Here is a 26,093-nt window from a genome sequence, read left to right on the forward strand (position 1 = left end):
TAATCACTGAACATCTCTTACTTTACGTCTCTTACTTTACGTAATCACTGAACATCTCTTACTTTACGTAATCACTGAACATCTCTTACTTTACGTAATCACTGAACATCTCTTACTTTACGTAACCACTGAACATCTCTTACTTTACGTAATCACTGAACATCTCTTACTTTACGTAATCACTGAACATCTCTTACTTTACGTAATCACTGAACATCTCTTACTTTACGTAATCACTGAACATCTCTTACTTTACGTAATCACTGAACATCTCTTACTTTACGTCTCTTACTTTACGTAATCACTGAACATCTCTTACTTTACGTAATCACTGAACATCTCTTACTTTACGTAATCACTGAACATCTCTTACTTTACGTAACCACTGAACATCTCTTACTTTACGTAATCACTGAACATCTCTTACTTTACGTAATCACTGAACATCTCTTACTTTACGTCTCTTACTTTACGTAATCACTGAACATCTCTTACTTTACGTAATCACTGAACGTCTCTCACTTTACGTAATCACTGAACGTCACTCACTTTACGTAATCACTGAACGTCACTCACTTTACGTAATCACTGAACGTCTCTCACTTTACGTAATCACTGAACGTCTCTCACTTTACGTAATCACTGAACGTCTCTCACTTTACTTAATCACTGAACGTCTCTTACTTTACTTAATCACTGAACGTCTCACTTTACATAATCACTGAACGTCTCTCACTTTACTTAATCACTGAACGTCTCTTACTGTACTTAATCACTGAACGTCTCTCACTTTACGTAATCACTGAACGTCTCTTACTTTACGTAATCACTGAACGTCTCTCACTTTACGTAATCACTGAACGTCTCTTATGTAATCACTGAACGACTTTTACATAATCACTGAACGATCTCTTACTTTGAGTTCAGCATGGATGGGTCCTTTTCAAATGTGTAGTAGTTGGAGATAGACTTGTCAAACGGCAGCCAACCGTGGACTCCCACAATTCCATTCTCCGTGACGGTTATCTGCAGACACATATAACACATATTATAGATTAACGTTATAATAAAGAAGTTAAAACCAGACAAAAATCACATTTTGATTGAAACATTTTTGACATAGTGTTAAGTTATATTAACATCAGTATACCTTAACCGCTAACTCCCAAATCTGGAAATTGGTGGATATTGTATTTTGGAACTCTTCATATCATTAAATAGATTCTCATTTGGACTATCAGTGTGTCTATATTTAGAGAGGTCTGGTTGCAATAATGTCTGTAGTGGTTCAAACTTCACTTTACAGTACTTCCCAATGTCTGGAGTGGTTCAAACTTCACTTTACGGTACTTCCTAATGTCTGTAGTGGTTCAAACTTCACTTTACGGTACTTCCTAATGTCTGTAGTGGTTCAAACTTCACTTTACGGTGCTTCCCAATGTCTGTAGTGGTTCAAACTTCACTTTACGGTGCTTCCTAATGTCTGTAGTGGTTCAAACTTCACTTTACGGTACTTCCTAATGTCTGTAGTGGTTCAAACTTCAATATACGGTACTTCCTAATGTCTGTAGTGGTTCAAACTTCACTTTACGGTACTTCCTAATGTCTGTAGTGGTTCAAACTTCACTTTACAGTACTTCCTAATGTCTGTAGTGGTTCAAACTTCACTTTACGGTACTTCCTAATGTCTGTAGTGATTCAAACTTCAATATACGGTACTTCCTAATGTCTGTAGTGGTTCAAACTTCACTTTACGGTACTTCCTAATGTCTGTAGTGGTTCAAACTTCACTTAACAATACTTCCTAACATCTGTAGTGGTTCAAACTTCACTTAACAATACTTCCTAATGTCTGTAGTGGTTCAAACTTCACTTTACGGTACTTCCTAACGTCTGTAGTGGTTCAAACTTCACTTAACAATACTTCCTAACGTCTGTAGTGGTTCAAACTTCACTTAACAATACTTCCTAATGTCTGTAGTGGTTCAAACTTCACTTAACAATACTTCCTAATGTCTGTAGTGGTTCAAACGTCACTTAAAAATACTTCCTAACGTCTGTAGTGGTTCAAACTTCACTTTACAGTACTTCCTAATGTCTGTAGTGGTTCAAACTTCCCAATGTCTGTAGTGGTTCGAACTTCACTTTACGGTACTTCCTAATGTCTGTAGTGGTTCAAACTTCCTAATGTCTGTAGTGGTTCAAACTTCAGTTTACGGTACTTCCTAATGTCTGTAGTGGTTCAAACTTCCTAATGTCTGTAGTGGTTCAAACTTCACTTTACAGTACTTCCTAATGTCTGTAGTGGTTCAAACTTCACTTTACAGTACTTCCTAATGTCTGTAGTGGTTCAAACTTCACTTTACAGTACTTCCTAATGTCTGTAGTGGTTCAAACTTCACTTTACGGTACTTCCTAATGTCTGGAGTGGTTCAAACTTCCTAATGTCTGTAGTGGTTCAAACTTCACTTTACGGTACTTCCCAATGTCTGTAATGGTTCAAACTTCACTTTACAGTACTTCCTAATGTCTGTAGTGGTTCAAACTTCACTTTACAGTACTTCCTAATGTCTGTAGTGGTTCAGACTTCTCAATGTCTGTAGTGGTTCAAACTTCACTTTACGGTACTTCCTAATGTCTGCAGTGGTTGAAACTTCCCAATGTCTGTAGTGGTTCAAACTTCAGTTTACGGTACTTCCTAATGTCTGTAGTGGTTCAAACTTCCTAATGTCTGTAGTGGTTCAAACTTCACTTTACAGTACTTCCTAATGTCTGTAGTGGTTCAAACTTCACTTTACAGTACTTCCTAATGTCTGTAGTGGTTCAAACTTCACTTTACAGTACTTCCTAATGTCTGTAGTGGTTCAAACTTCACTTTACGGTACTTCCTAATGTCTGGAGTGGTTCAAACTTCACTTTACGGTACTTCCTAATGTCTGTAGTGGTTCAAACTTCACTTAACAATACTTCCTAACGTCTGTAGTGGTTCAAACTTCACTTAACAATACTTCCTAATGTCTGTAGTGGTTCAAACTTCACTTTACGGTACTTCCTAACGTCTGTAGTGGTTCAAACTTCACTTAACAATACTTCCTAATGTCTGTAGTGGTTCAAACGTCACTTAAAAATACTTCCTAACGTCTGTAGTGGTTCAAACTTCACTTTACAGTACTTCCTAATGTCTGTAGTGGTTCAAACTTCCCAATGTTTGTAGTGGTTCGAACTTCACTTTACGGTACTTCCTAATGTCTGTAGTGGTTCAAACTTCCCAATGTCTGTAGTGGTTCAAACTTCAGTTTACGGTACTTCCTAATGTCTGTAGTGGTTCAAACTTCCTAATGTCTGTAGTGGTTCAAACTTCACTTTACAGTACTTCCTAATGTCTGTAGTGGTTCAAACTTCACTTTACAGTACTTCCTAATGTCTGTAGTGGTTCAAACTTCACTTTACAGTACTTCCTAATGTCTGTAGTGGTTCAAACTTCACTTTACGGTACTTCCTAATGTCTGGAGTGGTTCAAACTTCCTAATGTCTGTAGTGGTTCAAACTTCACTTTACGGTACTTCCCAATGTCTGTAATGGTTCAAACTTCACTTTACAGTACTTCCTAATGTCTGTAGTGGTTCAAACTTCACTTTACAGTACTTCCTAATGTCTGTAGTGGTTCAAACTTCTCAATGTCTGTAGTGGTTCAAACTTCACTTTACGGTACTTCCTAATGTCTGCAGTGGTTCAAACTTCCCAATGTCTGTAGTGGTTCAAACTTCAGTTTACGGTACTTCCTAATGTCTGTAGTGGTTCAAACTTCCTAATGTCTGTAGTGGTTCAAACTTCACTTTACAGTACTTCCTAATGTCTGTAGTGGTTCAAACTTCACTTTACAGTACTTCCTAATGTCTGTAGTGGTTCAAACTTCACTTTACAGTACTTCCTAATGTCTGTAGTGGTTCAAACCTCACTTTACGGTACTTCCTAATGTCTGGAGTGGTTCAAACTTCCTAATGTCTGTAGTGGTTCAAACTTCACTTTACGGTACTTCCTAATGTCTGTAATGGTTCAAACTTCACTTTACAGTACTTCCTAATGTCTGTAGTGGTTCAAACTTCCCAATGTCTGTAGTGGTTCAAACTTCACTTTACGGTACTTCCTAATGTCTGCAGTGGTTCAAACTTCACTTTACAGTACTTCCTAATGTCTGTAGTGGTTCAAACTTCCCAATGTCTGTAGTGGTTCAAACTTCACTTTACGGTACTTCCTAATGTCTGGAGTGGTTCAAACTTCCTAATGTCTGTAGTGGTTCAAACTTCACTTTACGGTACTTCCTAATGTCTGCAGTGGTTCAAACTTCACTTTACGGTACTTCCTAATGTCTGTAGTGGTTCTAACTTCAATTTACGGTACTCCCTAATGTCTGTAATGGTTCAAACTTCAATTTACGGTACTCCCTAATGTCTGTAGTGGTTCAAACTTCACTTTACGGTACTCCCTAATGTCTGTAATGGTTCAAACTTCACTTTACAGTACTTCCTAATGTCTGTAATGGTTCAAACTTCAATTTACGGTACTCCCTAATGTCTGCAGTGGTTCAAACTTCACTTTACGGTACTTCCTAATATATGTAGAAATAAAGAGGAGTCTGTGATACAAGTTTATGTTCTAAAGCTACAAGTAGTATTCAATATAGTATTAAACTTCACTTTACGGTACTTCCTAATGTCTGTAGTGGTTCAAACTTCAATTTACAGTACATCTTAATGTCTGTAATGTCCTCTTATAAACCTCTATTCCATACTGATTCTATTTCACAACAAGTCTTTCTAAAGTACAAGCAGTATAACTAAACATTATTTTATACTGGCTAAAGAAAGCACATTATAAATTATGGTAATAGTGTATCCAGCATTTGGTTATTTCAACACATGGTCTATATGTAGAGGCAGGATAACTCAAAGGCTATTCCCAACCATAGAACAGAGGTTGGGATGAAATACAAACTTGAGTAAATGGAGGACTATCAATTCTGCGAATGACGCCCCCCCCCCCCCCCCCCCCCCCCCCCTCACACACACACACACCCTTCATACTGACCATACTATCCGGAGTTCCGTACTGCACAATTGACTTGAACTGACTCCTCGGCACATGTACAAACACTAGAGGATCCTGTTCACTTGATACCTGCAACAAAATAACACATTTGTTCCATTAATAACTTGTTCCATTAATAACTGAAGTAGAATATTTCATCAGATTATTATTTTACAACTTGGGGGTCGACTTATCAGGGGGTAAGAAAACTGACCAAAATATTACCATTTTGTGTACAATATTCCACATTTTTATTGTTGAATTATGCATTGATACTTAAATATGACAATTTAATTTTTATCTCTCTTTCAAACTGAAGTCACACAGACTACACGTATGTGAGATATATTTGTATAGCACGGTCAGACTTACATCAGTCTGCAAAACATATCAAACCCTCTCACATTACCATTCCACCGTTTTCAACATTTTTGTAAAAATATTCTTTCAAATGAATACCCGCTACATTGTATGAAAATTGTCTTGACTTAGAGGTGTGAATCTGACCTCGACAAAGAATGGTTTCAACTGAAACAGGAAGTAGAAGATGCTCAGTGGTTTTCCGTTCTTTATTGCTTTGGCTACAGCATCTTCAAACGCCAGTCTACGAGGATGTGGGTCCTGAATTTCAAACACAAAATCGTACAGCTTACAAACATATTACTAATATCAGGGCTCGAACGTAACGACGGCACCGACGGCAATTGCCATCATTGAGATATAAATAGCCGTAGGTAGAGATCATCACCGAAGGCACAAAAATGCTCCACAATAATGACAAAATGTATACACCTAGTGTATATTATGTGCCAATATTCAACATTTGTGCATTTGAAATGTGTCTACATAGAACAAAACAACCTTCTGGTCATATTTATTTGCTGCAATTGTCACTTTAAAAAAAAAGAAAAAAACCGTAAAGTTTGTTTTATTTACATTTATTTAAAAAAAAAAAATTGCCATACGCAGAATCAAAATTGCCGTCGGTGGGCCATTTCACCCATGGCAATTCTTTACAAAACTGCTGTGGGGACAAATTATTAAGTTCAAGCCCTGTAATAATAGAATTTTAGACACATGAAAATAACAGATTTTAAGTTAAAAGTAAAAAAAAAAATTGTTTAACACACTACTAGAGCAGATTGATGTTTTAATCATCAGCTATTAGGCATCAAACATTCGGTAATTTTGACACACACACACACACATTTTTCCATTTGCAGCTTTTATGTGCTTACCCACAGAAAGAACAACACATACCACATCCTTTGACACCAAGGAACATTTCGTTTCTAAAATTGAAAATTGATTAGCAACAACTGTTTAATGTTTTAAATTTGTGTAGTGATCTCTGAAACTTGCGTAGCAAATTGCGACGTGATACTGAACACAATGTTCCCTGGACTTACTAGTCCTGGGGCACTGGTTGGGTCAAATTGCGACGCGATACTGAACACAATGTTCCCTGGACTTACTAGTCCTGGGGCACAGGTTGGGTCAAATTGCGACGTGATACTGAACACAATGTTCCCTGGACATGCTAGTCCTGGGGCACTGGTTGGGTCAAATTGCGACGTGATACTGAACACAATGTTCCCTGGACATGCTAGTCCTGGGGCACTGGTTGGGTCAAATTGCGACGTGATACTGAACACAATGTTCCCTGGACATGCTAGTCCTGGGGCACAGGTTGGGTCAAATTGCGACGTGATACTGAACACATACTAGTCCTGGGGCACAGGTTGGGTCAAATTGCGACGTGATACTGAACACAATGTTCCCTGGACATGCTAGTCCTGGGGCACTGGTTGGGTCAAATTGCGACGCGATACTGAACACAATGTTCCCTGGACATGCTAGTCCTGGGGCACTGGTTGGGTCAAATTGCGACGCGATACTGAACACAATGTTCCCTGGACATGCTAGTCCTGGGGCACAGGTTGGGTCAAATTGCGACGTGATACTGAACACAATGTTCCCTGGACATGCTAGTCCTGGGGCACTGGTTGGGTCAAATTGCGACGTGATACTGAACACATACTAGTCCTGGGGCACAGGTTGGGTCAAATTGCGACGTGATACTGAACACATACTAGTCCTGGGGCACTGGTTGGGTCAAATTGCGACGTGATACTGAACACATACTAGTCCTGGGGCACAGGTTGGGTCAAATTGCGACGTGATACTGAACACAATGTTCCCTGGACATGCTAGTCCTGGGGCACAGGTTGGGTCAAATTGCGACGTGATACTGAACACAATGTTCCCTGGACATGCTAGTCCTGGGGCACTGGTTGGGTCAAATTGCGACGCGATACTGAACACAATGTTCCCTGGACATGCTAGTCCTGGGGCACTGGTTGGGTCAAATTGCGACGCGATACTGAACACAATGTTCCCTGGACATGCTAGTCCTGGGGCACTGGTTGGGTCAAATTGCGACGCGATACTGAACACAATGTTCCCTGGACATGCTAGTCCTGGGGCACTGGTTGGGTCAAATTGCGACGTGATACTGAACACAATGTTCCCTGGACATGCTAGTCCTGGGGCACAGGTTGGGTCAAATTGCGACGTGATACTGAACACATACTAGTCCTGGGGCACAGGTTGGGTCAAATTGCGACGTGATACTGAACACAATGTTCCCTGGACATGCTAGTCCTGGGGCACAGGTTGGGTCAAATTGCGACGTGATACTGAACACAATGTTCCCTGGACATGCTAGTCCTGGGGCACAGGTTGGGTCAAATTGCGACGTGATACTGAACACAATGTTCCCTGGACATGCTAGTCCTGGGGCACTGGTTGGGTCAAATTGCGACGTGATACTGAACACAATGTTCCCTGGACATGCTAGTCCTGGGGCACAGGTTGGGTCAAATTGCGACGTGATACTGAACACAATGTTCCCTGGACATGCTAGTCCTGGGGCACTGGTTGGGTCAAATTGCGACGTGATACTGAACACAATGTTCCCTGGACATGCTAGTCCTGGGGCACAGGTTGGGTCAAATTGCGACGTGATACTGAACACAATGTTCCCTGGACATGCTAGTCCTGGGGCACAGGTTGGTCAAATTGCGACGTGATACTGAACACATACTAGTCCTGGGGCACAGGTTGGGTCAAATTGCGACGTGATACTGAACACAATGTTCCCTGGACATGCTAGTCCTGGGGCACAGGTTGGGTCAAATTGCGACGTGATACTGAACACATACTAGTCCTGGGGCACAGGTTGGGTCAAATTGCGACGTGATACTGAACACAATGTTCCCTGGACATGCTAGTCCTGGGGCACAGGTTGGGTCAAATTGCGACGTGATACTGAACACATACTAGTCCTGGGGCACTGGTTGGGTCAAATTGCGACGTGATACTGAACACATACTAGTCCTGGGGCACAGGTTGGGTCAATTGCGACGTGATACTGAACACAATGTTCCCTGGACATGCTAGTCCTGGGGCACAGGTTGGGTCAAATTGCGACGCGATACTGAACACAATGTTCCCTGGACATGCTAGTCCTGGGGCACTGGTTGGGTCAAATTGCGACGCGATACTGAACACAATGTTCCCTGGACATGCTAGTCCTGGGGCACTGGTTGGGTCAAATTGCGACGCGATACTGAACACAATGTTCCCTGGACATGCTAGTCCTGGGGCACTGGTTGGTCAAATTGCGACGTGATACTGAACACAATGTTCCCTGGACATGCTAGTCCTGGGGCACAGGTTGGGTCAAATTGCGACGTGATACTGAACACATACTAGTCCTGGGGCACAGGTTGGGTCAAATTGCGACGTGATACTGAACACAATGTTCCCTGGACATGCTAGTCCTGGGGCACAGGTTGGGTCAAATTGCGACGTGATACTGAACACAATGTTCCCTGGACATGCTAGTCCTGGGGCACAGGTTGGGTCAAATTGCGACGTGATACTGAACACAATGTTCCCTGGACATGCTAGTCCTGGGGCACTGGTTGGGTCAAATTGCGACGTGATACTGAACACAATGTTCCCTGGACATGCTAGTCCTGGGGCACAGGTTGGGTCAAATTGCGACGTGATACTGAACACAATGTTCCCTGGACATGCTAGTCCTGGGGCACTGGTTGGGTCAAATTGCGACGTGATACTGAACACAATGTTCCCTGGACATGCTAGTCCTGGGGCACAGGTTGGGTCAAATTGCGACGTGATACTGAACACAATGTTCCCTGGACATGCTAGTCCTGGGGCACAGGTTGGGTCAAATTGCGACGTGATACTGAACACATACTAGTCCTGGGGCACAGGTTGGGTCAAATTGCGACGTGATACTGAACACAATGTTCCCTGGACATGCTAGTCCTGGGGCACAGGTTGGGTCAAATTGCGACGTGATACTGAACACATACTAGTCCTGGGGCACAGGTTGGGTCAAATTGCGACGTGATACTGAACACAATGTTCCCTGGACATGCTAGTCCTGGGGCACAGGTTGGGTCAAATTGCGACGTGATACTGAACACATACTAGTCTGGGGCACTGGTTGGGTCAAATTGCGACGTGATACTGAACACATACTAGTCCTGGGGCACAGGTTGGGTCAAATTGCGACGTGATACTGAACACAATGTTCCCTGGACATGCTAGTCCTGGGGCACAGGTTGGGTCAAATTGCGACGTGATACTGAACACAATGTTCCCTGGACATGCTAGTCCTGGGGCACTGGTTGGGTCAAATTGCGACGCGATACTGAACACAATGTTCCCTGGACATGCTAGTCCTGGGGCACTGGTTGGGTCAAATTGCGACGCGATACTGAACACAATGTTCCCTGGACATGCTAGTCCTGGGGCAACTGGTTGGGTCAAATTGCGACGCGATACTGAACACAATGTTCCCTGGACATGCTAGTCCTGGGGCACTGGTTGGGTCAAATTGCGACGTGATACTGAACACAATGTTCCCTGGACATGCTAGTCCTGGGGCACAGGTTGGGTCAAATTGCGACGTGATACTGACACATACTAGTCCTGGGGCACAGGTTGGGTCAAATTGCGACGTGATACTGAACACAATGTTTCCCTGGACATGCTAGTCCTGGGGCACAGGTTGGGTCAAATTGCGACGTGATACTGAACACATACTAGTCCTGGGGCACAGGTTGGGTCAAATTGCGACGTGATACTGAACACATACTAGTCCTGGGGCACTGGTTGGGTCAAATTGCGACGTGATACTGAACACAATGTTCCCTGGACATGCTAGTCCTGGGGCACAGGTTGGGTCAAATTGCGACGTGATACTGAACACAATGTTCCCTGGACATGCTAGTCCTGGGGCACAGGTTGGGTCAAATTGCGACGTGATACTGAACACAATGTTCCCTGGACATGCTAGTCCTGGGGCACAGGTTGGGTCAAATTGCGACGTGATACTGAACACAATGTTCCCTGGACTTACTAGTCCTGGGGCATTGGTTGGGTCATGGGAAAAGAAAATGTGTCCATAAAAAGAATTCAACCAATATTTAGGACAGGCATCACAGGATGATTTCAATCAATCTTTAGGACAGGCATCACAAGATGAATTCAAACAATCTTTAGGACAGGCATCACAGGATGAATTCAACCAGTTTTTAGACAGGTGTCACAGAATGAATTCAACCAATCTTTTGGACATGCATCACAGGATGAATTCAACCAATCTTTAGGACAGGCATCACAGGATGAATTCAACCAATCTTTAGGATAGGTGTCACAGGATGAATTCAATGAATTCAACCAGATTTTAGGACAGGTGTCACAGGATGAATTCAACCAATCTTTAGGACAGGCGTCACAGGATGAATTCAACCAATCTTTAGGACAGGTGTCACAGGATGAATTCAACCAATCTTTAGGATAGGTATCACACTGTGTTGCGTTGCTATGGTTACCTTGAGAAGCTGTGTGGGCGTTTGCCCGAAGTTGTTGATCATCCCCTCCAGCGCCTTCCTCTCCTGCTCATTCTCTATAGCATCCAGGTCAACAGCACCTGCAGGCAATCACAAATCAAACTTAGAGCTTGCTTAACTACACCACTAGAGCTCATTGATTTCTTAATAATTGGCTATTGGAATGATGATTTAATGACACACTCAGCTCATTTTATTAACGACTATATGGCAACCTACTGCCACCACTCCTTCAGCTACTATCTCTTATTAGCAACATCGGATCTTTTATATGCAACATCCCACTGACAGGATAGCACATACCATGGCCTTTGATATATCAGGGAGATGGATTTAGCTCAGTTGGTTGAGTGCTTACTTGAGGTGCTTGCATCGCAGGATCAGACCACCTTCAGTAATAGAAGACATTGAGACCCCCCTCACCACCCCGACTGACCTTCGTAAGTACAGTAACAGAAGACATTGAGACCCCCCCTCAACCCCCGACTGACCTTCGTAAGTACAGTAACAGAAGACATTGAGACCCCCCTCACCCACCCACCCCCGACTGACCTTCATAAGTACAGTAATAGAAGACATTGAGACCCACCCTCACCCCCCCCCACTGACATTCGTAAGTACAGTAATAGAAGACATTGAGATCCCCTCACCACCACCCCCCGACTGACCTTCGTAAGTACAGTAATAGAAGACATTGAGACTCCCCTCACCCCCCCCCGACTGACCTTCATAAGTACAGTAATAGAAGACATTGAGACCCCCCTCACCCCCCACAACTGACCTCCGTAAGTACAGTAACAGAAGACATTGAGACTCCCCTCACCCCTCTGACTGACCTTCATAACTACAGTAATAGAAGACACTGAGACCCCCTCACCCCCCCCCCAACTGACCTTCGTAACTACAGTAATAGAAGACACTGAGACCTCCTCAACCCCCCCCGACTGACCTTCGTAAGTACAGTAACAGAAGACACTGAGACCCCTCACCCCCCCGATTGACCTTTGTAAGTACAGTAACAGAAGACATTGAGACCCCCCTCACCCCCCGACTGACCTTCGTAAGTACAGTAACAGAAGACATTGAGACCCCTCACCCCCCCGACTGACCTTTGTAAGTACAGTAACAGAAGACATTGAGACCCCCCTCACCCCCCCGACTGACTTTTGTAAGTACAGTAACAGAAGACATTGAGATCCCCCTCACGCCCACAACTGACCTTCGTAAGTACAGTAATAGAAGACATTGAAACTCCCCTCACCCCCCCACCCCCGACTGACCTTCGTAAGTACAGTAATAGAAGACATTGAGACGCCCCTCACCCCCCACAACTGACCTTCATAAGTACAGCAATAGAAGACATTGAGATGCCCCTCACCCACCCCCCGACTGACCTTCGTAAGTACAGTAATAGAAGACATTGAGACCCCCCTCACCCACCCCCCGACTGACCTTCGTAAGTACAGTAATAGAAGACACTGAGAACCCCCTCACCCACCCCCCGACTGACCTTTGTAAGTACAGTAATAGAAGACATTGAGACCCCCTCACCCACCCCTGACTGACCTTCGTAAGTACAGTAACAGAAGACATTGAAACCCCCCTCACCCACCCCCGACTGACCTTCGTAAGTACAGTAACAGAAGACATTGAAACCCCCCTCACCCCCCCCGACTGACCTTCGTAAGTACAGTAACAGAAGACATTGAAACCCCCCTCACCCACCCCCGACTGACCTTCGTAAGTACAGTAACAGAAGACATTGAAACCCCCCTCACCCACCCCGACTGACCTTCGTAAGTACAGTAACAGAAGACATTGAAACCCCCCTCACCCCCCCCGACTGACCTTCGTAAGTACAGTAACAGAAGACATTGAAACCCCCCTCACCCACCCCCCGACTGACCTTCGTAAGTACAGTAATAGAAGACATTGAGACCCCCCTCACCCCCCCCGACTGACCTTCGTAAGTACAGTAACAGAAGACATTGAAACCCCCCTCACCCACCCCCGACTGACCTTCGTAAGTACAGTAACAGAAGACATTGAAACCCCCCTCACCCACCCCCCGACTGACCTTCGTAAGTACAGTAACAGAAGACATTGAAACCCCCCTCACCCACCCCCGACTGACCTTCGTAAGTACAGTAACAGAAGACATTGAAACCCCCCTCACCCACCCCCGACTGACCTTCGTAAGTACAGTAACAGAAGACATTGAGACCCCCCTCACCCACCCCACGACTGACCTTCGTAAGTACAGTAATAGAAGACATTGAGAGCTTCAACCGCAGCCGGTCCTTTCTGTTTGTAACCAAAGATGAGATCGATCCAGTTATGTAGGTTGTTAGACACATACTCCGACTCCTGTACAAAACAAATTAAAATAAAACTTCATTATCATCCTTAATGCAGATGCATTCAGCATGAGGTAATATCATGAACATAGTAGCACAAAAAAGTAAACTGTTCAAATTTCAAAAGTGTAAATTCTTATCATAGGATATTATAATGACCTGTCAAATATTTTGTGTAAATTCTTATCATAGGATATTAATAATGACCTGTTAAACACGAATATTTTGTGTAAATTCTTATCATAGGATATTAATAATGACCTGTTAAACACGAATATTTTGTGTAAATTCTTATCATAGGATATTAATAATGACCTGTTAAACACGAATATTTTGTGTAAATTCTTATCATAGGATATTAATAATGACCTGTTAAACACGAATATTTTGTGTAAATTCTTATCATAGGATATTAATAATGACCTGTTAAACACGAATATTTTGTGTAAATTCTTATCATAGGATATTAATAATGACCTGTTAAACACGAATATTTTGTGTAAATTCTTATCATAGGATATTAATAATGACCTGTTAAACACGAATATTTTGTGTAAATTCTTATCATAGGATATTAATAATGACCTGTTAAACACGAATATTTTGAGCAAAAAGAGCCTGACAGAGACAAAATTACATTACATTACTCACAATAGTACAACATGTTACATTACAGAAAAAGACAGACAGAAAAAGATGTTATTACATTACTCATGAGAGTACAACATGTTACATTACAGAAAAAGAGACAGAAAAAGATGTTATTACATTACTCATGAGAGTACAACATGTTACATTACAGAAAAAGACTCACTAGAGCTTGACAGACAGAAAAGATATAACATTATTCACTAGAGCTTGGCACAAAGAAAAGATATAACACTATTTACTAGAGCTTGGCACAAAAAAACATATAACATTATTTACTAAAGTAGTGTCGGAAATAGAATAAAAATGATTTTCGTCAATTATTTCTTTCATATTAAACAGATAAGTAAATATTTTGTAAATATCTATTTAATAATACTCTACCTAATTGAGCATTCACTTGTTTGGGCTCTCGTTGATGTACAAGGTGGAGTTTACTCTTGAAATTAAAATAAAGATGTCAGTAAACAGGAGATTTGTGACCTTTATTGGAACAGACTATAACACATTTTAGTTGATATGTGTCAATTTCATTTACCATTAAAAAAACTTTTAATTTCAAACTGCAAGTTAACTGATTATTTTGAATTGCAGCATAAATTATTAAGTATGACCAGCATATTTAGTAAATATATACTACCGACAAAAAATAAGGGAACGGGTGAAATTATAGTGAATGTTTTATTTCGATTAACGTCTGGAAAACCAATTTGGGGAGTGTATATCAATATCTGGTGTGTCCACCATTTTGGGCGATGCATGCTCGACACCTTGATGGCATACTGTTGATTAATCTATGTATGGTTGCCCTGGGTATTGCCCACCATTCATTCTGAAGGGCTACCACAAGCTGGGCCACGTTGGCAGGTGCTGGGTCCCTGGTGTACACTCTCCACCCAAGAACGTCCCACAGGTGTTCTATGGGGGACATATCGGGGGACTTAGCGGGCCAGTCGATTGTCGGTATGCCTTGTTGTCGTAGGTAATCGGTGACTATCCGAGCGCGATGTGGTCTTGCATTGTCGTCTTGAAATTCAAAATTTCTGCCAACATTTCTCGCCACTGGAACAACGACAGGACGCAAAATTTGGTCCAGATATCTCTGGCCAGTCAAATTTCCATTAACAATAATCAAATCTGTTCGCCTGTCATGTGTGATCCCTCCCCACACCATGACACTACCACCCCCATACCGATCATGGTCTAGAATTGTAGCCCGGGCATATCTCTCGCCGCTACGTCGCCAACAACATTTTCTGCCATCTGTGAATCTCAGGCAGAACCTCGATTCGTCTGTAAACATGGTATAACGCCATTGTCGCACAGTCCGTCCCTGGTGAGCTGTTAGGGTCACACCCTTCAGAGGACGCCTCGCTTTCAGGCGGGCTTTGTAGAGTCTGTTTTTGACGGTCGATGTTGAAATTCGCCTTCCTGTTATTGTACGGAATTCACTGTTGAAAGCAGCAGCTGATTTGAATCTATTGCGTAGAGCAAGTAATGTTATGGTACGATTTTGTCGAGGTGTCGTCTTTTTAGGCCTGCCACGCCCAGGTCTCGTTGTAACCCCGCCAGTTTGACGGTACTTATCCCACAATCTAGAAATTACACTTTTTGATTTACCAAACATTCGGGCAACTTGGCATATTGACGTACCTCCCTCTATCGTACCGACAATTCGCCATTTCGTCTCTTCATTAAGGTATCGTTTTGGGACCATTTTCACGCATGTGATTACCTCACTTGCATCGGTGTTTGTGAGTTCCACCATAAGCACATACACGTGATCTTCTGTGTGCACGTGCATCACATGCTGTTCATGCATGATGTGAAATTTCATTTTGATCAGATGAAGCGTTCAGATGCAACGCCACTGTATTGTAACAGTGCATGTCAACGATAGTTACATTCACATCAGTCGTTCCCTTATTTTTTGTCGGTAGTATAAATTCAGTATTGGTACATTAGAAATTTACACAATCTTGCAACCATTTAAAGGTGATATATTAGAAGTTATATGTGAGCATCTGTTTGTGATAAAGATTCTCCAATAAACATGTTGTTTCTATTAGTAGATCAAATTATTTCCTATAATCATTTATGGGCATATAGTTAAAGGTGTAGTCTTTAAAAGTTAAAGCAAAATTTAATAAAAACATGATTTACAATAGCTGCCATTATGCAACTTTGAGATAGCACCTTTAATACCGGTATAATAGATCACAAACTCAAAATGGTTCTTGACAGTTTTGCTCAAAAGTTACTTATAAATGTCTACAAATATTTTGTTTTGGAGAGGAATAGGGGTAAACCTTAATCAGAAACGGTCCCTCACATACTGAAACAGCAATGAAATTGACACATGTTGACCAAAATGTGTTATAGTCTGTTCCAATAAAGAGCACAAATTACTTGTTTACTGACATCTTTATTTTAATTTCAAGAGTAAACTCCACCTTGTGCATCAACGAGAGCCCAAACAAGTGAATGCTCAATTAGGTAGAGTATCATTAAATAGGTATTTACAAAATATTTACTTATCAGTTTAATATGAAAGAAATAATCGATGAAAATCATTTTAATTTTATTTCCGACAGTACTATAGAGCTTGGCACAAAGAAAAGATATAACATTATTTACTAGAGCTTGGCACAAAGAAAAGATGTAACAACATTACTCACTAGAGCTTGTCTGTGTTTGTAGATGAATTCTTCTGGCGTCTCCGCCCATGGTGGCAGAATGACATCACTGACGGGTTCCTGAGTCAGCTGTAGTCGACCCAAGTCAAGCTCTGTCATAAGAAACCAAACATTAGAAGTCAAACTCTGTCAAACAAAACCAAACATTAGAAGTCAAACACTGTCAGACAAAATCAAACATTAGAAGTCAAACTCTGTCAAGCAAACCAAACATTAGAAGTCAAACACTGTCAGACAAAACCAAACATTAGAAGTCAAACACTGTCAGACAAAACCAAACATTAGAAGTCAAACTCTGTCAAACAAAACCAAACATTAGAAGTCAAACACTGTCAGATAAAACCAAACATTACAAGTCAAACACTGTCAGACAAAACCAAACATTAGAAGTCAAACACTGTCAGATAAAACCAAACATTACAAGTCAAACACTGTCAAACAAAACCAAACACTGCAAGTCAAACACTTTCAAACTAAAACTCCTACCTGCATCGTATCAATCAACATAAACACCACATATATAAATGCTACCACCCCTCACACTTAAAGTGAATCAGAAAAAATTGGGCTCTTTAGTACTACCTATACTGATAACATACATTTTTCAAAAAGTGTCCAGCTATATGTTTTTATGACAACCAGGGTCTGGTGTATTCTGACATAAACTGACAACCTCACTGAAACTGTTGTTTCTTCAGTGCAACACTGTGATACTAAGCCAAACATTACAAGTCAAACTCTGTCAGACAAAACCAAACATTACAAGTCAAACTCTGTCAGACAAAACCAAACATTAGTAGTCAAACACTGTGAGACAAAACCAAACATTACAAGTCAAACACTGTGAGCCAAAACCAAACACTGCAAGTCAAACACTGTGAGACAAAACCAAACATTATAAGTCAAACACTATTAGACAACACCAAACATTACAAGTCAAACACTGTGAGACAAACCAAACATTACAAGTCAAAAACACTGAGACAAAACCAAACATTAAGAAGTCAAACACTATTAGACAAAACCAAACATTACAAGTCAAACACTGTGAGACAAACCAAACATTAAGAAGTCAATGTCTGTCATAAGAAACCAAACATTGCAAGTCAAACACTGTGAGACAAAAACCAAACATTAAGAAGTCAATGTCTGTCATAAGAAACCAAACACTGCAAGTCAAACACTGTGAGACAAAACCAAACATTAAGAAGTCAATGTCTGTCATAAGAAACCAAACATTGCAAGTCAAACACTGTGAGACAAACCAAACATTAAGAAGTCAATGTCTGTCATAAGAAACCAAACACTGCAAGTCAAACACTGTGAGACAAAACCAAACATTAAGAAGTCAATGTCTGTCATAAGAAACCAAACATTGCAAGTCAAACACTGTGAGACAAACCAAACATTAAGAAGTCAATGTCTGTCATAAGAAACCAAACACTGCAAGTCAAACACTGTGAGACAAAACCAAACATTATAAGTCAAACACTATTAGACAACACCAAACATTACAAGTCAAACACTGTGAGACAAACCAAACATTACAAGTCAAAAACACTGTGAGACAAAACCAAACATTAAGAAGTCAAACACTATTAGACAAAACCAAACATTACAAGTCAAACACTGTGAGACAAACCAAACATTACAAGTCAAAAACACTGTGAGACAAAACCAAACATTAAGAAGTCAAACACTATTAGACAAAACCAAACATTACAAGTCAAACACTGTGAGACAAACCAAACATTACAAGTCAAAAACACTGTGAGACAAAACCAAACATTACAAGTCAAACACTATTAGACAAAACCAAACATTACAAGTCAAACACTGTGAGACAAAACCAAACATTAAGAAGTCAAACACTGTGAGACAAACCAAACATTACAAGTCAAACACTGTGAGACAAAACCAAACATTACAAGTCAAACACTGTGAGACAAAACCAAACATTACAAGTCAAACACTGTGAGACAAACCAAACATTACAAGTCAAACACTGTGAGACAAAACCAAACATTAAGAAGTCAAACACTGTGAGACAAACCAAACATTACAAGTCAAACACTGTGAGACAAACCAAACATTACAAGTCAAACACTGTGAGACAAACCAAACATTACAAGTCAAACACTGTGAGACAAACCAAACATTACAAGTCAAACACTGTGAGACAAACCAAACATTACAAGTCAAACACTGTGAGACAAACCAAACATTACAAGTCAAACACTGTGAGACAAAACCAAACATTACAAGTCAAACACTGTGAGACAAACCAAACATTACAAGTCAAACACTGTGAGACAAACCAAACATTACAAGTCAAAAACACTGTGAGACAAAACCAAACATTACAAGTCAAACACTATTAGACAAAACCAAACATTACAAGTCAAACACTGTGAGACAAAACCAAACATTAAGAAGTCAAACACTGTGAGACAAACCAAACATTACAAGTCAAACACTGTGAGACAAAACCAAACATTACAAGTCAAACACTGTGAGACAAAACCAAACATTACAAGTCAAACACTGTGAGACAAACCAAACATTACAAGTCAAACACTGTGAGACAAAACCAAACATTAAGAAGTCAAACACTGTGAGACAAACCAAACATTACAAGTCAAACACTGTGAGACAAACCAAACATTACAAGTCAAACACTGTGAGACAAACCAAACATTACAAGTCAAACACTGTGAGACAAACCAAACATTACAAGTCAAACACTGTGAGACAAACCAAACATTACAAGTCAAACACTGTGAGACAAACCAAACATTACAAGTCAAACACTGTGAGACAAAACCAAACATTACAAGTCAAACACTGTGAGACAAACCAAACATTAGAAGTCAAACACTGTGAGACAAAACCAAACATTACAAGTCAAACACTGTGAGACAAACCAAACATTAAGAAGTCAAAGTGTGTCATAAGAAACCAAACATCAATGAGTTCTGTTGACCACAATCATCTGCTATTATTTATGTAAGCGAAAAAGCAAAACTACATCTCCTGTGTGTGTGCGCGTGCACGCGAGCGTACGTGTGCATGCATGTACATGTATGCATTACTTGCTACATGTATATACCAGAAGAGTTGGTGGGCAGCATGTTAGAGATGTGTGAAGCTAAAACCAGCACTACGTACTGTCAGAATTGACAAGGAATTCTGGGAGGTAAAAGAACTCGGGAATCAATTCTTTGACGTCATTCGGATTGTCGTAAAGTGACTGCCAACTTCCAGGTATTGAATGAAACTGACGGTCTGCCACATCAAACCTGAAAATAGAACACATTCCATGCACTTCTAACAGGTTTCTATAATAAAAATACAATGTATTCTAACCTATTGCACTGACTGTCATGGCATTTGACAGTAAGTGATGTTAATCACTTGGCCAACTAGATATCATCTGTTAAAAGATGAGAGGAAATCTAATAATAACCTCAGTTTAATCAGCCTCAGTGATGTAGTGATGTAGTGCTAAGCAATCAGACTGCAGGCTGGTAGGTACTGGGTTCGTATCCCAGTACTGACTCCCACCCACGATGAGTTTTAGCAGCTCAATGGGTAGGTGTAAAACGACTACGCTGACTTCTTTATTACTAAGCCACTATCCTAGACAGACAGTCCAGATAGCTGAGGTGTGTGCCTAGTACAACATGCTTGAACCGTGAACATCTATGACCCATCAATCACACAACAAAAACAAAACAAAAACACAGGTGACAGCTTTTACATCCACACTGCTGAATACTGACACAAACTGCAAGGGCTGTTGGGTTTGTTTAGTTTTTAACTGTAACGAGTCGAGTAACCTACTTTCCACTCTGTAGATATATGTGTAGTGTGGTGAACGGCTCCACGGTTAGACTGAGGTAACTGTAACCCTGTATGAGTCGAGTAACCTACTTTCCACTCTGTAGTTATATGTGTAGTGTGGTGAACGGCTCCACGGTTAGACTGAGGTAACTGTAACCCTGTAATGAGTCGAGTAACCTACTTTCCACTCTGTAGATATATGTGTAGTGTGGTGAACGGCTCCACGGTTAGACTGAGGTGTAACCCTGTATGAGTCGAGTAACCTACTTTCCACTCTGTAGTTATATGTTAGGCTCCAGGGTTAGACTGAGGTAACTGTAACCCTGTAATGAGTCGAGTAACCTACTTTCCACTCTGTAGATATATGTGGAGTGTGGTGAACGGCTCCACGGTTAGACTGAGGTAACTGTAACCCTGTATGAGTCGAGTAACCTACTTTCCACTCTGTAGTTATATGTGGAGTGTGGTGAATGGCTCCAGGGTTAGACTGAGGTAACTGTAACCCTGTAATGAGTCGAGTAACCTACTTTCCACTCTGTAGTTATATGTGGAGTGTGGTGAATGGCTCCAGGGTTAGACTGAGGTAACTGTAACCCTGTAATGAGTCGAGTAACCTACTTTCCACTCTGTAGTTATATGTGGAGTGTGGTGAATGGCTCCACGGTTAGACTGAGGTAACTGTAACCCTGTAATGAGTCGAGTAACCTACTTTCCACTCTGTAGTTATATGTGGAGTGTGGTGAATGGCTCCAGGGTTAGACTGAGGTAACTATAACCCTGTAATGAGTCGAGTAACCTACTTTCCACTCTGTAGTTATATGTGGAGTGTGGTGAATGGCTCCACGGTTAGACTGAGGTAACTGTAACCCTGTATGAGTCGAGTAACCTACTTTCCACGTAGTTATATGTGGAGTGTGGTGAATGGCTCCAGGGTTAGACTGAGGTAACTGTAACCCTGTAATGAGTCGAGTAACCTACTTTCCACTCTGTAGTTATATGTGGAGTGTGGTGAATGGCTCCAGGGTTAGACTGAGGTAACTGTAACCCTGTAATGAGTCGAGTAACCTACTTTCCACTCTGTAGTTATATGTGGAGTGTGGTGAATGGCTCCAGGGTTAGACTGAGGTAACTGTAACCCTGTAATGAGTCGAGTAACCTACTTTCCACTCTGTAGTTATATGTGGAGTGTGGTGAATGGCTCCAGGGTTAGACTGAGGTAACTATAACCCTGTAATGAGTCGAGTAACCTACTTTCCACTCTGTAGTTATATGTGGAGTGTGGTGAATGGCTCCACGGTTAGACTGAGGTAACTGTAACCCTGTAATGAGTCGAGTAACCTACTTTCCACTCTGTAGTTATATGTGGAGTGTGGTGAATGGCTCCAGGGTTAGACTGAGGTAACTGTAACCCTGTAATGAGTCGAGTAACCTACTTTCCACTCTGTAGTTATATGTGGAGTGTGGTGAATGGCTCCAGGGTTAGACTGAGGTAACTGTAACCCTGTAATGAGTCGAGTAACCTACTTTCCACTCTGTAGTTATATGTGGAGTGTGGTGAATGGCTCCAGGGTTAGACTGAGGTAACTGTAACCCTGTAACGAGTCGAGTAACCTACTTTCCACTCTGTAGTTATATGTGGAGTGTGGTGAATGGCTCCAGGGTTAGACTGAGGTAACTGTAACCCTGTAACGAGTCGAGTAACCTACTTTCCACTCTGTAGTTATATGTGGAGTGTGGTGAATGGCTCCAGGGTTAGACTGAGGTAACTGTAACCCTGTAATGAGTCGAGTAACCTACTTTTCGCTCTGTAGTTATATGTGGAGTGTGGTGAATGGCTCCAGGGTTAGACTGAGGTAACTGTAACCCTGTAATGAGTCGAGTAACCTACTTTTTGCTCTGTAGTTATATGTGGAGTGTGGTGAATGGCTCCACGGTTAGACTGAGGTAACTGTAACCCTGTAATGAGTCGAGTAACCTACTTTCCACTCTGTAGTTATATGTGGAGTGTGGTGAACGGCTCCACGGTTAGACTGAGGTAACTGTAACCCTGTAATGAGTCGAGTAACCTACTTTCCGCTCTGCAGCTGTATGTGTAGCGTCGTGAACGGCTCCAAGCGGACCATGTAGTGCATGACACTGGCTGCGTTCGAGTAGTGAGTGCCGTAGTGAAACTTCTCAATCATCCCACTGGGGTCTTCAAACGTCTCAAACCTAAACAAAGATAAAACAAAACAACAAAGCTCAGCTCAGAAATGTCTTTAAACCTACACAAGACTAACAACATAGTACAGCTCAGAAATGTCTTTAAACCTACACAAGACTAGTAAAATAGTACAGCTCATAAATGTCTTTAAACCTACACAAGACTAACAACATAGTACAGCTCATAAATGTCTTTAAACCTACACAAGACTAGTAAAATAGTACAGCTCATAAATGTCTTTAAACCTACACAAGACTAACAACATAGCACAGCTCAGAAATGTCTTTCAACCTACACAAGACTAGTAACATAGTACAGCTCAGAAATGTCTTTAAACCTACACAAGACTAGTAACATAGTACAGCTCATAAATGTATTTAAACCTACACAAGACTAACAACATAGTACAGCTCAGAAATGTCTTTAAACCTACACAAGACTAGTAACATAGTACAGCTCAGAAATGTATTTAAACCTACACAAGACTAGTAACATAGTACAGCTCAGAAATGTATTTAAACCTACACAAGACTAACAACATAGTACAGCTCAGAAATGTCTTTAAACCTACACAAGACTAGTAACATAGTACAGCTCAGAAATGTCTTTAAACCTACACAAGGCTAGTAACTTAGTACAGCTCAGAAACGTCTTTAAACCTACACAAGACTAACAACATAGTACAGCTCAGAAATGTATTTAAACCTACACAAGACTAGTAACATAGTACAACTCAGAAATGTCTTTAAACCTACACAAGACTAACAACATAGTACAGCTCAGAAATGTATTTAAACCTACACAAGACTAGTAACATAGTACAGCTCAGAAACGTCTTTAAACCTACACAAGACTAGTAACATAGTACAGCTCAGAAATGTCTTTAAACCTACACAAGACTAGTAACATAGTACAGCTCAGAAATGTCTTTAAACCTACACAAGACTAGTAACATAGTACAGCTCAGAAACGTCTTTAAACCTACACAAGACTAGTAACATAGTACAGCTCAGAAACGTCTTTAAACCTACACAAGACTAACAACATAGTACAGCTCAGAAATGTCTTTAAACCTACACAAGACTAGTAACATAGTACAGCTCAGAAACGTCTTTAAACCTACACAAGACTAGTAACATAGTACAGCTCAGAAATGTCTTTAAACCTACACAAGACTAGTAACATAGTACAGCTCAGAAACGTCTTTAAACCTACACAAGACTAGTAACATAGTACAGCTCAGAAACGTCTTTAAACCTACACAAGACTAGTAATATAGTACAGCTCAGAAACGTCTTTAAACCTACACAAGACTAGTAACATAGTACAGCTCAGAAACGTCTTTAAACCTACACAAGACTAGTAACATAGTACAGCTCAGAAACGTCTTTAAACCTACACAAGACTAGTAACATAGTACAGCTCAGAAATGTCTTTAAACCTACACAAGACTAGTAACATGTACAGCTCAGAAATGTCTTTAAACCTACACAAGACTAATAATATAGTACAGCTCAGAAATGTCTTTAAACCTACACAAGACTAGTAACATAGTACAGCTCAGAAATGTTAAAATACTGTGAAATCACGTTTGTTTATGGTAGTCTAATATTTGTGTAATTCGTGGACTAGTGCAGTCGATGAATGTTAGAACACATATGATTTTAAAAAGTGGCAATTTTGGTAACTAATTAGGTATTTCCCCACCTAATCACTAATAAGGTATTTCCCCACCTAATCACTAATTAGGTATTTCCCCACCTAATCACTAATTAGGTATTTCCCCACCTAATCACTAATAAGGTATTTCCCCACCTAATCACTAATTAGGTATTTCCCCACCTAATCACTAATTGGGTATTTCCCCACCTAATAACTAATAAGGTATTTCCCCACATAATCACTAATTGGGTATTTCCCCACATAATCACTAATTGGGTATTTCCCCACCTAATCACTAATTGGGTATTTCCCCACCTAATCACTAATTAGGTATTTTCACTATTTGAGCAGTTTTTGTTAACTGAAATCATACATTGTTTAGATAATCTATTTCCATACATACATGTACAAAGTGTTTCTGGTCATCCTGTTGTTTTTAATATCGTAAAATGCATTTGTTAATTATTTAGAAATGCATGCACTTCTCAGAAGTAATTGTTAGGGAGTCGAGTTCTAGTCTATTTTAAAACCTTTTTAAGGTATTTCAATATTTGAACATCACAGACTCTGGTTTCACCCTGTTGTAACTGTATTCAATATTCGAACATCACAGACTCTGGTTTCACCCTGTTGTAACTGTATTCAATATTCGAACATCACAGACTCTGGTTTCACCCTGTTGTAACTGTATTCAATATTCGAACATCACAGACTCTGGTTTCACCCTGTTGTAACTGTATTCAATATTCGAACATCACAGACTCTGGTTTCACCCTGTTGTAACTGTATTCAATATTCGAACATCACAGACTCTGGTTTCACCCTGTTGTAACTGTATTCAATATTCGAACATCACAGACTCTGGTTTCACCCTGTTGTAACTGTATTCAATATTCGAACATCACAGACTCTGGTTTCACCCTGTTGTAACTGTATTCAATATTCGAACATCACAGCCTCTGGTTTCACCCTGTTGTAACTGTATTCAATATTCGAACATCACAGCCTCTGGTTTCACCCTGTTGTAACTGTATTCAATATTCGAACATCACAGCCTCTGGTTTCACCCTGTTGTAACTGTATTCAATATTCGAACATCACAGCCTCTGGTTTCACCCTGTTGTAACTGTATTCAATATTCGAACATCACAGCCTCTGGTTTCACCCTGTTGTAACTGTATTCAATATTCGAACATCACAGCCTCTGGTTTCACCCTGTTGTAACTGTATTCAATATTCGAACATCACAGCCTCTGGTTTCACCCTGTTGTAACTGTATTCAATATTCGAACATCACAGCCTCTGGTTTCACCCTGTTGTAACTGTATTCAATATTCGAACATCACAGCCTCTGGTTTCACCCTGTTGTAACTGTATTCAATATTCGAACATCACAGCCTCTGGTTTCACCCTGTTGTAACTGTATTCAATATTCGAACATCACAGCCTCTGGTTTCACCCTGTTGTAACTGTATTCAATATTCGAACATCACAGCCTCTGGTTTCACCCTGTTGTAACTGTATTCAATATTCGAACATCACAGCCTCTGGTTTCACCCTGTTTAACTAACTGTATTCAATATTCGAACATCACAGCCTCTGGTTTCACCCTGTTTTAACTGTATTCAATATTCGAACATCACAG

General features: G+C 40.8%; 1 protein-coding gene across 1 annotated transcript in view; it reads right to left on the bottom strand.

The window, feature by feature from the left end:
* LOC121387573 (neurobeachin-like protein 1) overlaps window positions 1-26,093 on the bottom strand; it is a 151,212-nt gene that overhangs the window by 12,478 nt on the left and 112,641 nt on the right. Inside the window, exons 42-49 of the mRNA XM_041518732.1 lie at window positions 22,654-22,794; window positions 19,909-20,039; window positions 16,723-16,832; window positions 13,289-13,406; window positions 11,022-11,119; window positions 5,596-5,709; window positions 5,089-5,178; window positions 917-1,026 (exon numbers count right to left, since the gene is read on the bottom strand). Of these exons, the coding sequence (XP_041374666.1) occupies window positions 917-1,026; window positions 5,089-5,178; window positions 5,596-5,709; window positions 11,022-11,119; window positions 13,289-13,406; window positions 16,723-16,832; window positions 19,909-20,039; window positions 22,654-22,794 (912 nt within the window). The remainder of the gene's footprint in view (window positions 1-916; window positions 1,027-5,088; window positions 5,179-5,595; window positions 5,710-11,021; window positions 11,120-13,288; window positions 13,407-16,722; window positions 16,833-19,908; window positions 20,040-22,653; window positions 22,795-26,093) is intronic.

The sequence above is a fragment of the Gigantopelta aegis genome, chromosome 13 (genome assembly GCF_016097555.1).
Source record: "Gigantopelta aegis isolate Gae_Host chromosome 13, Gae_host_genome, whole genome shotgun sequence".
Taxonomy (NCBI): Eukaryota; Metazoa; Mollusca; class Gastropoda; order Neomphalida; family Peltospiridae; genus Gigantopelta; species Gigantopelta aegis.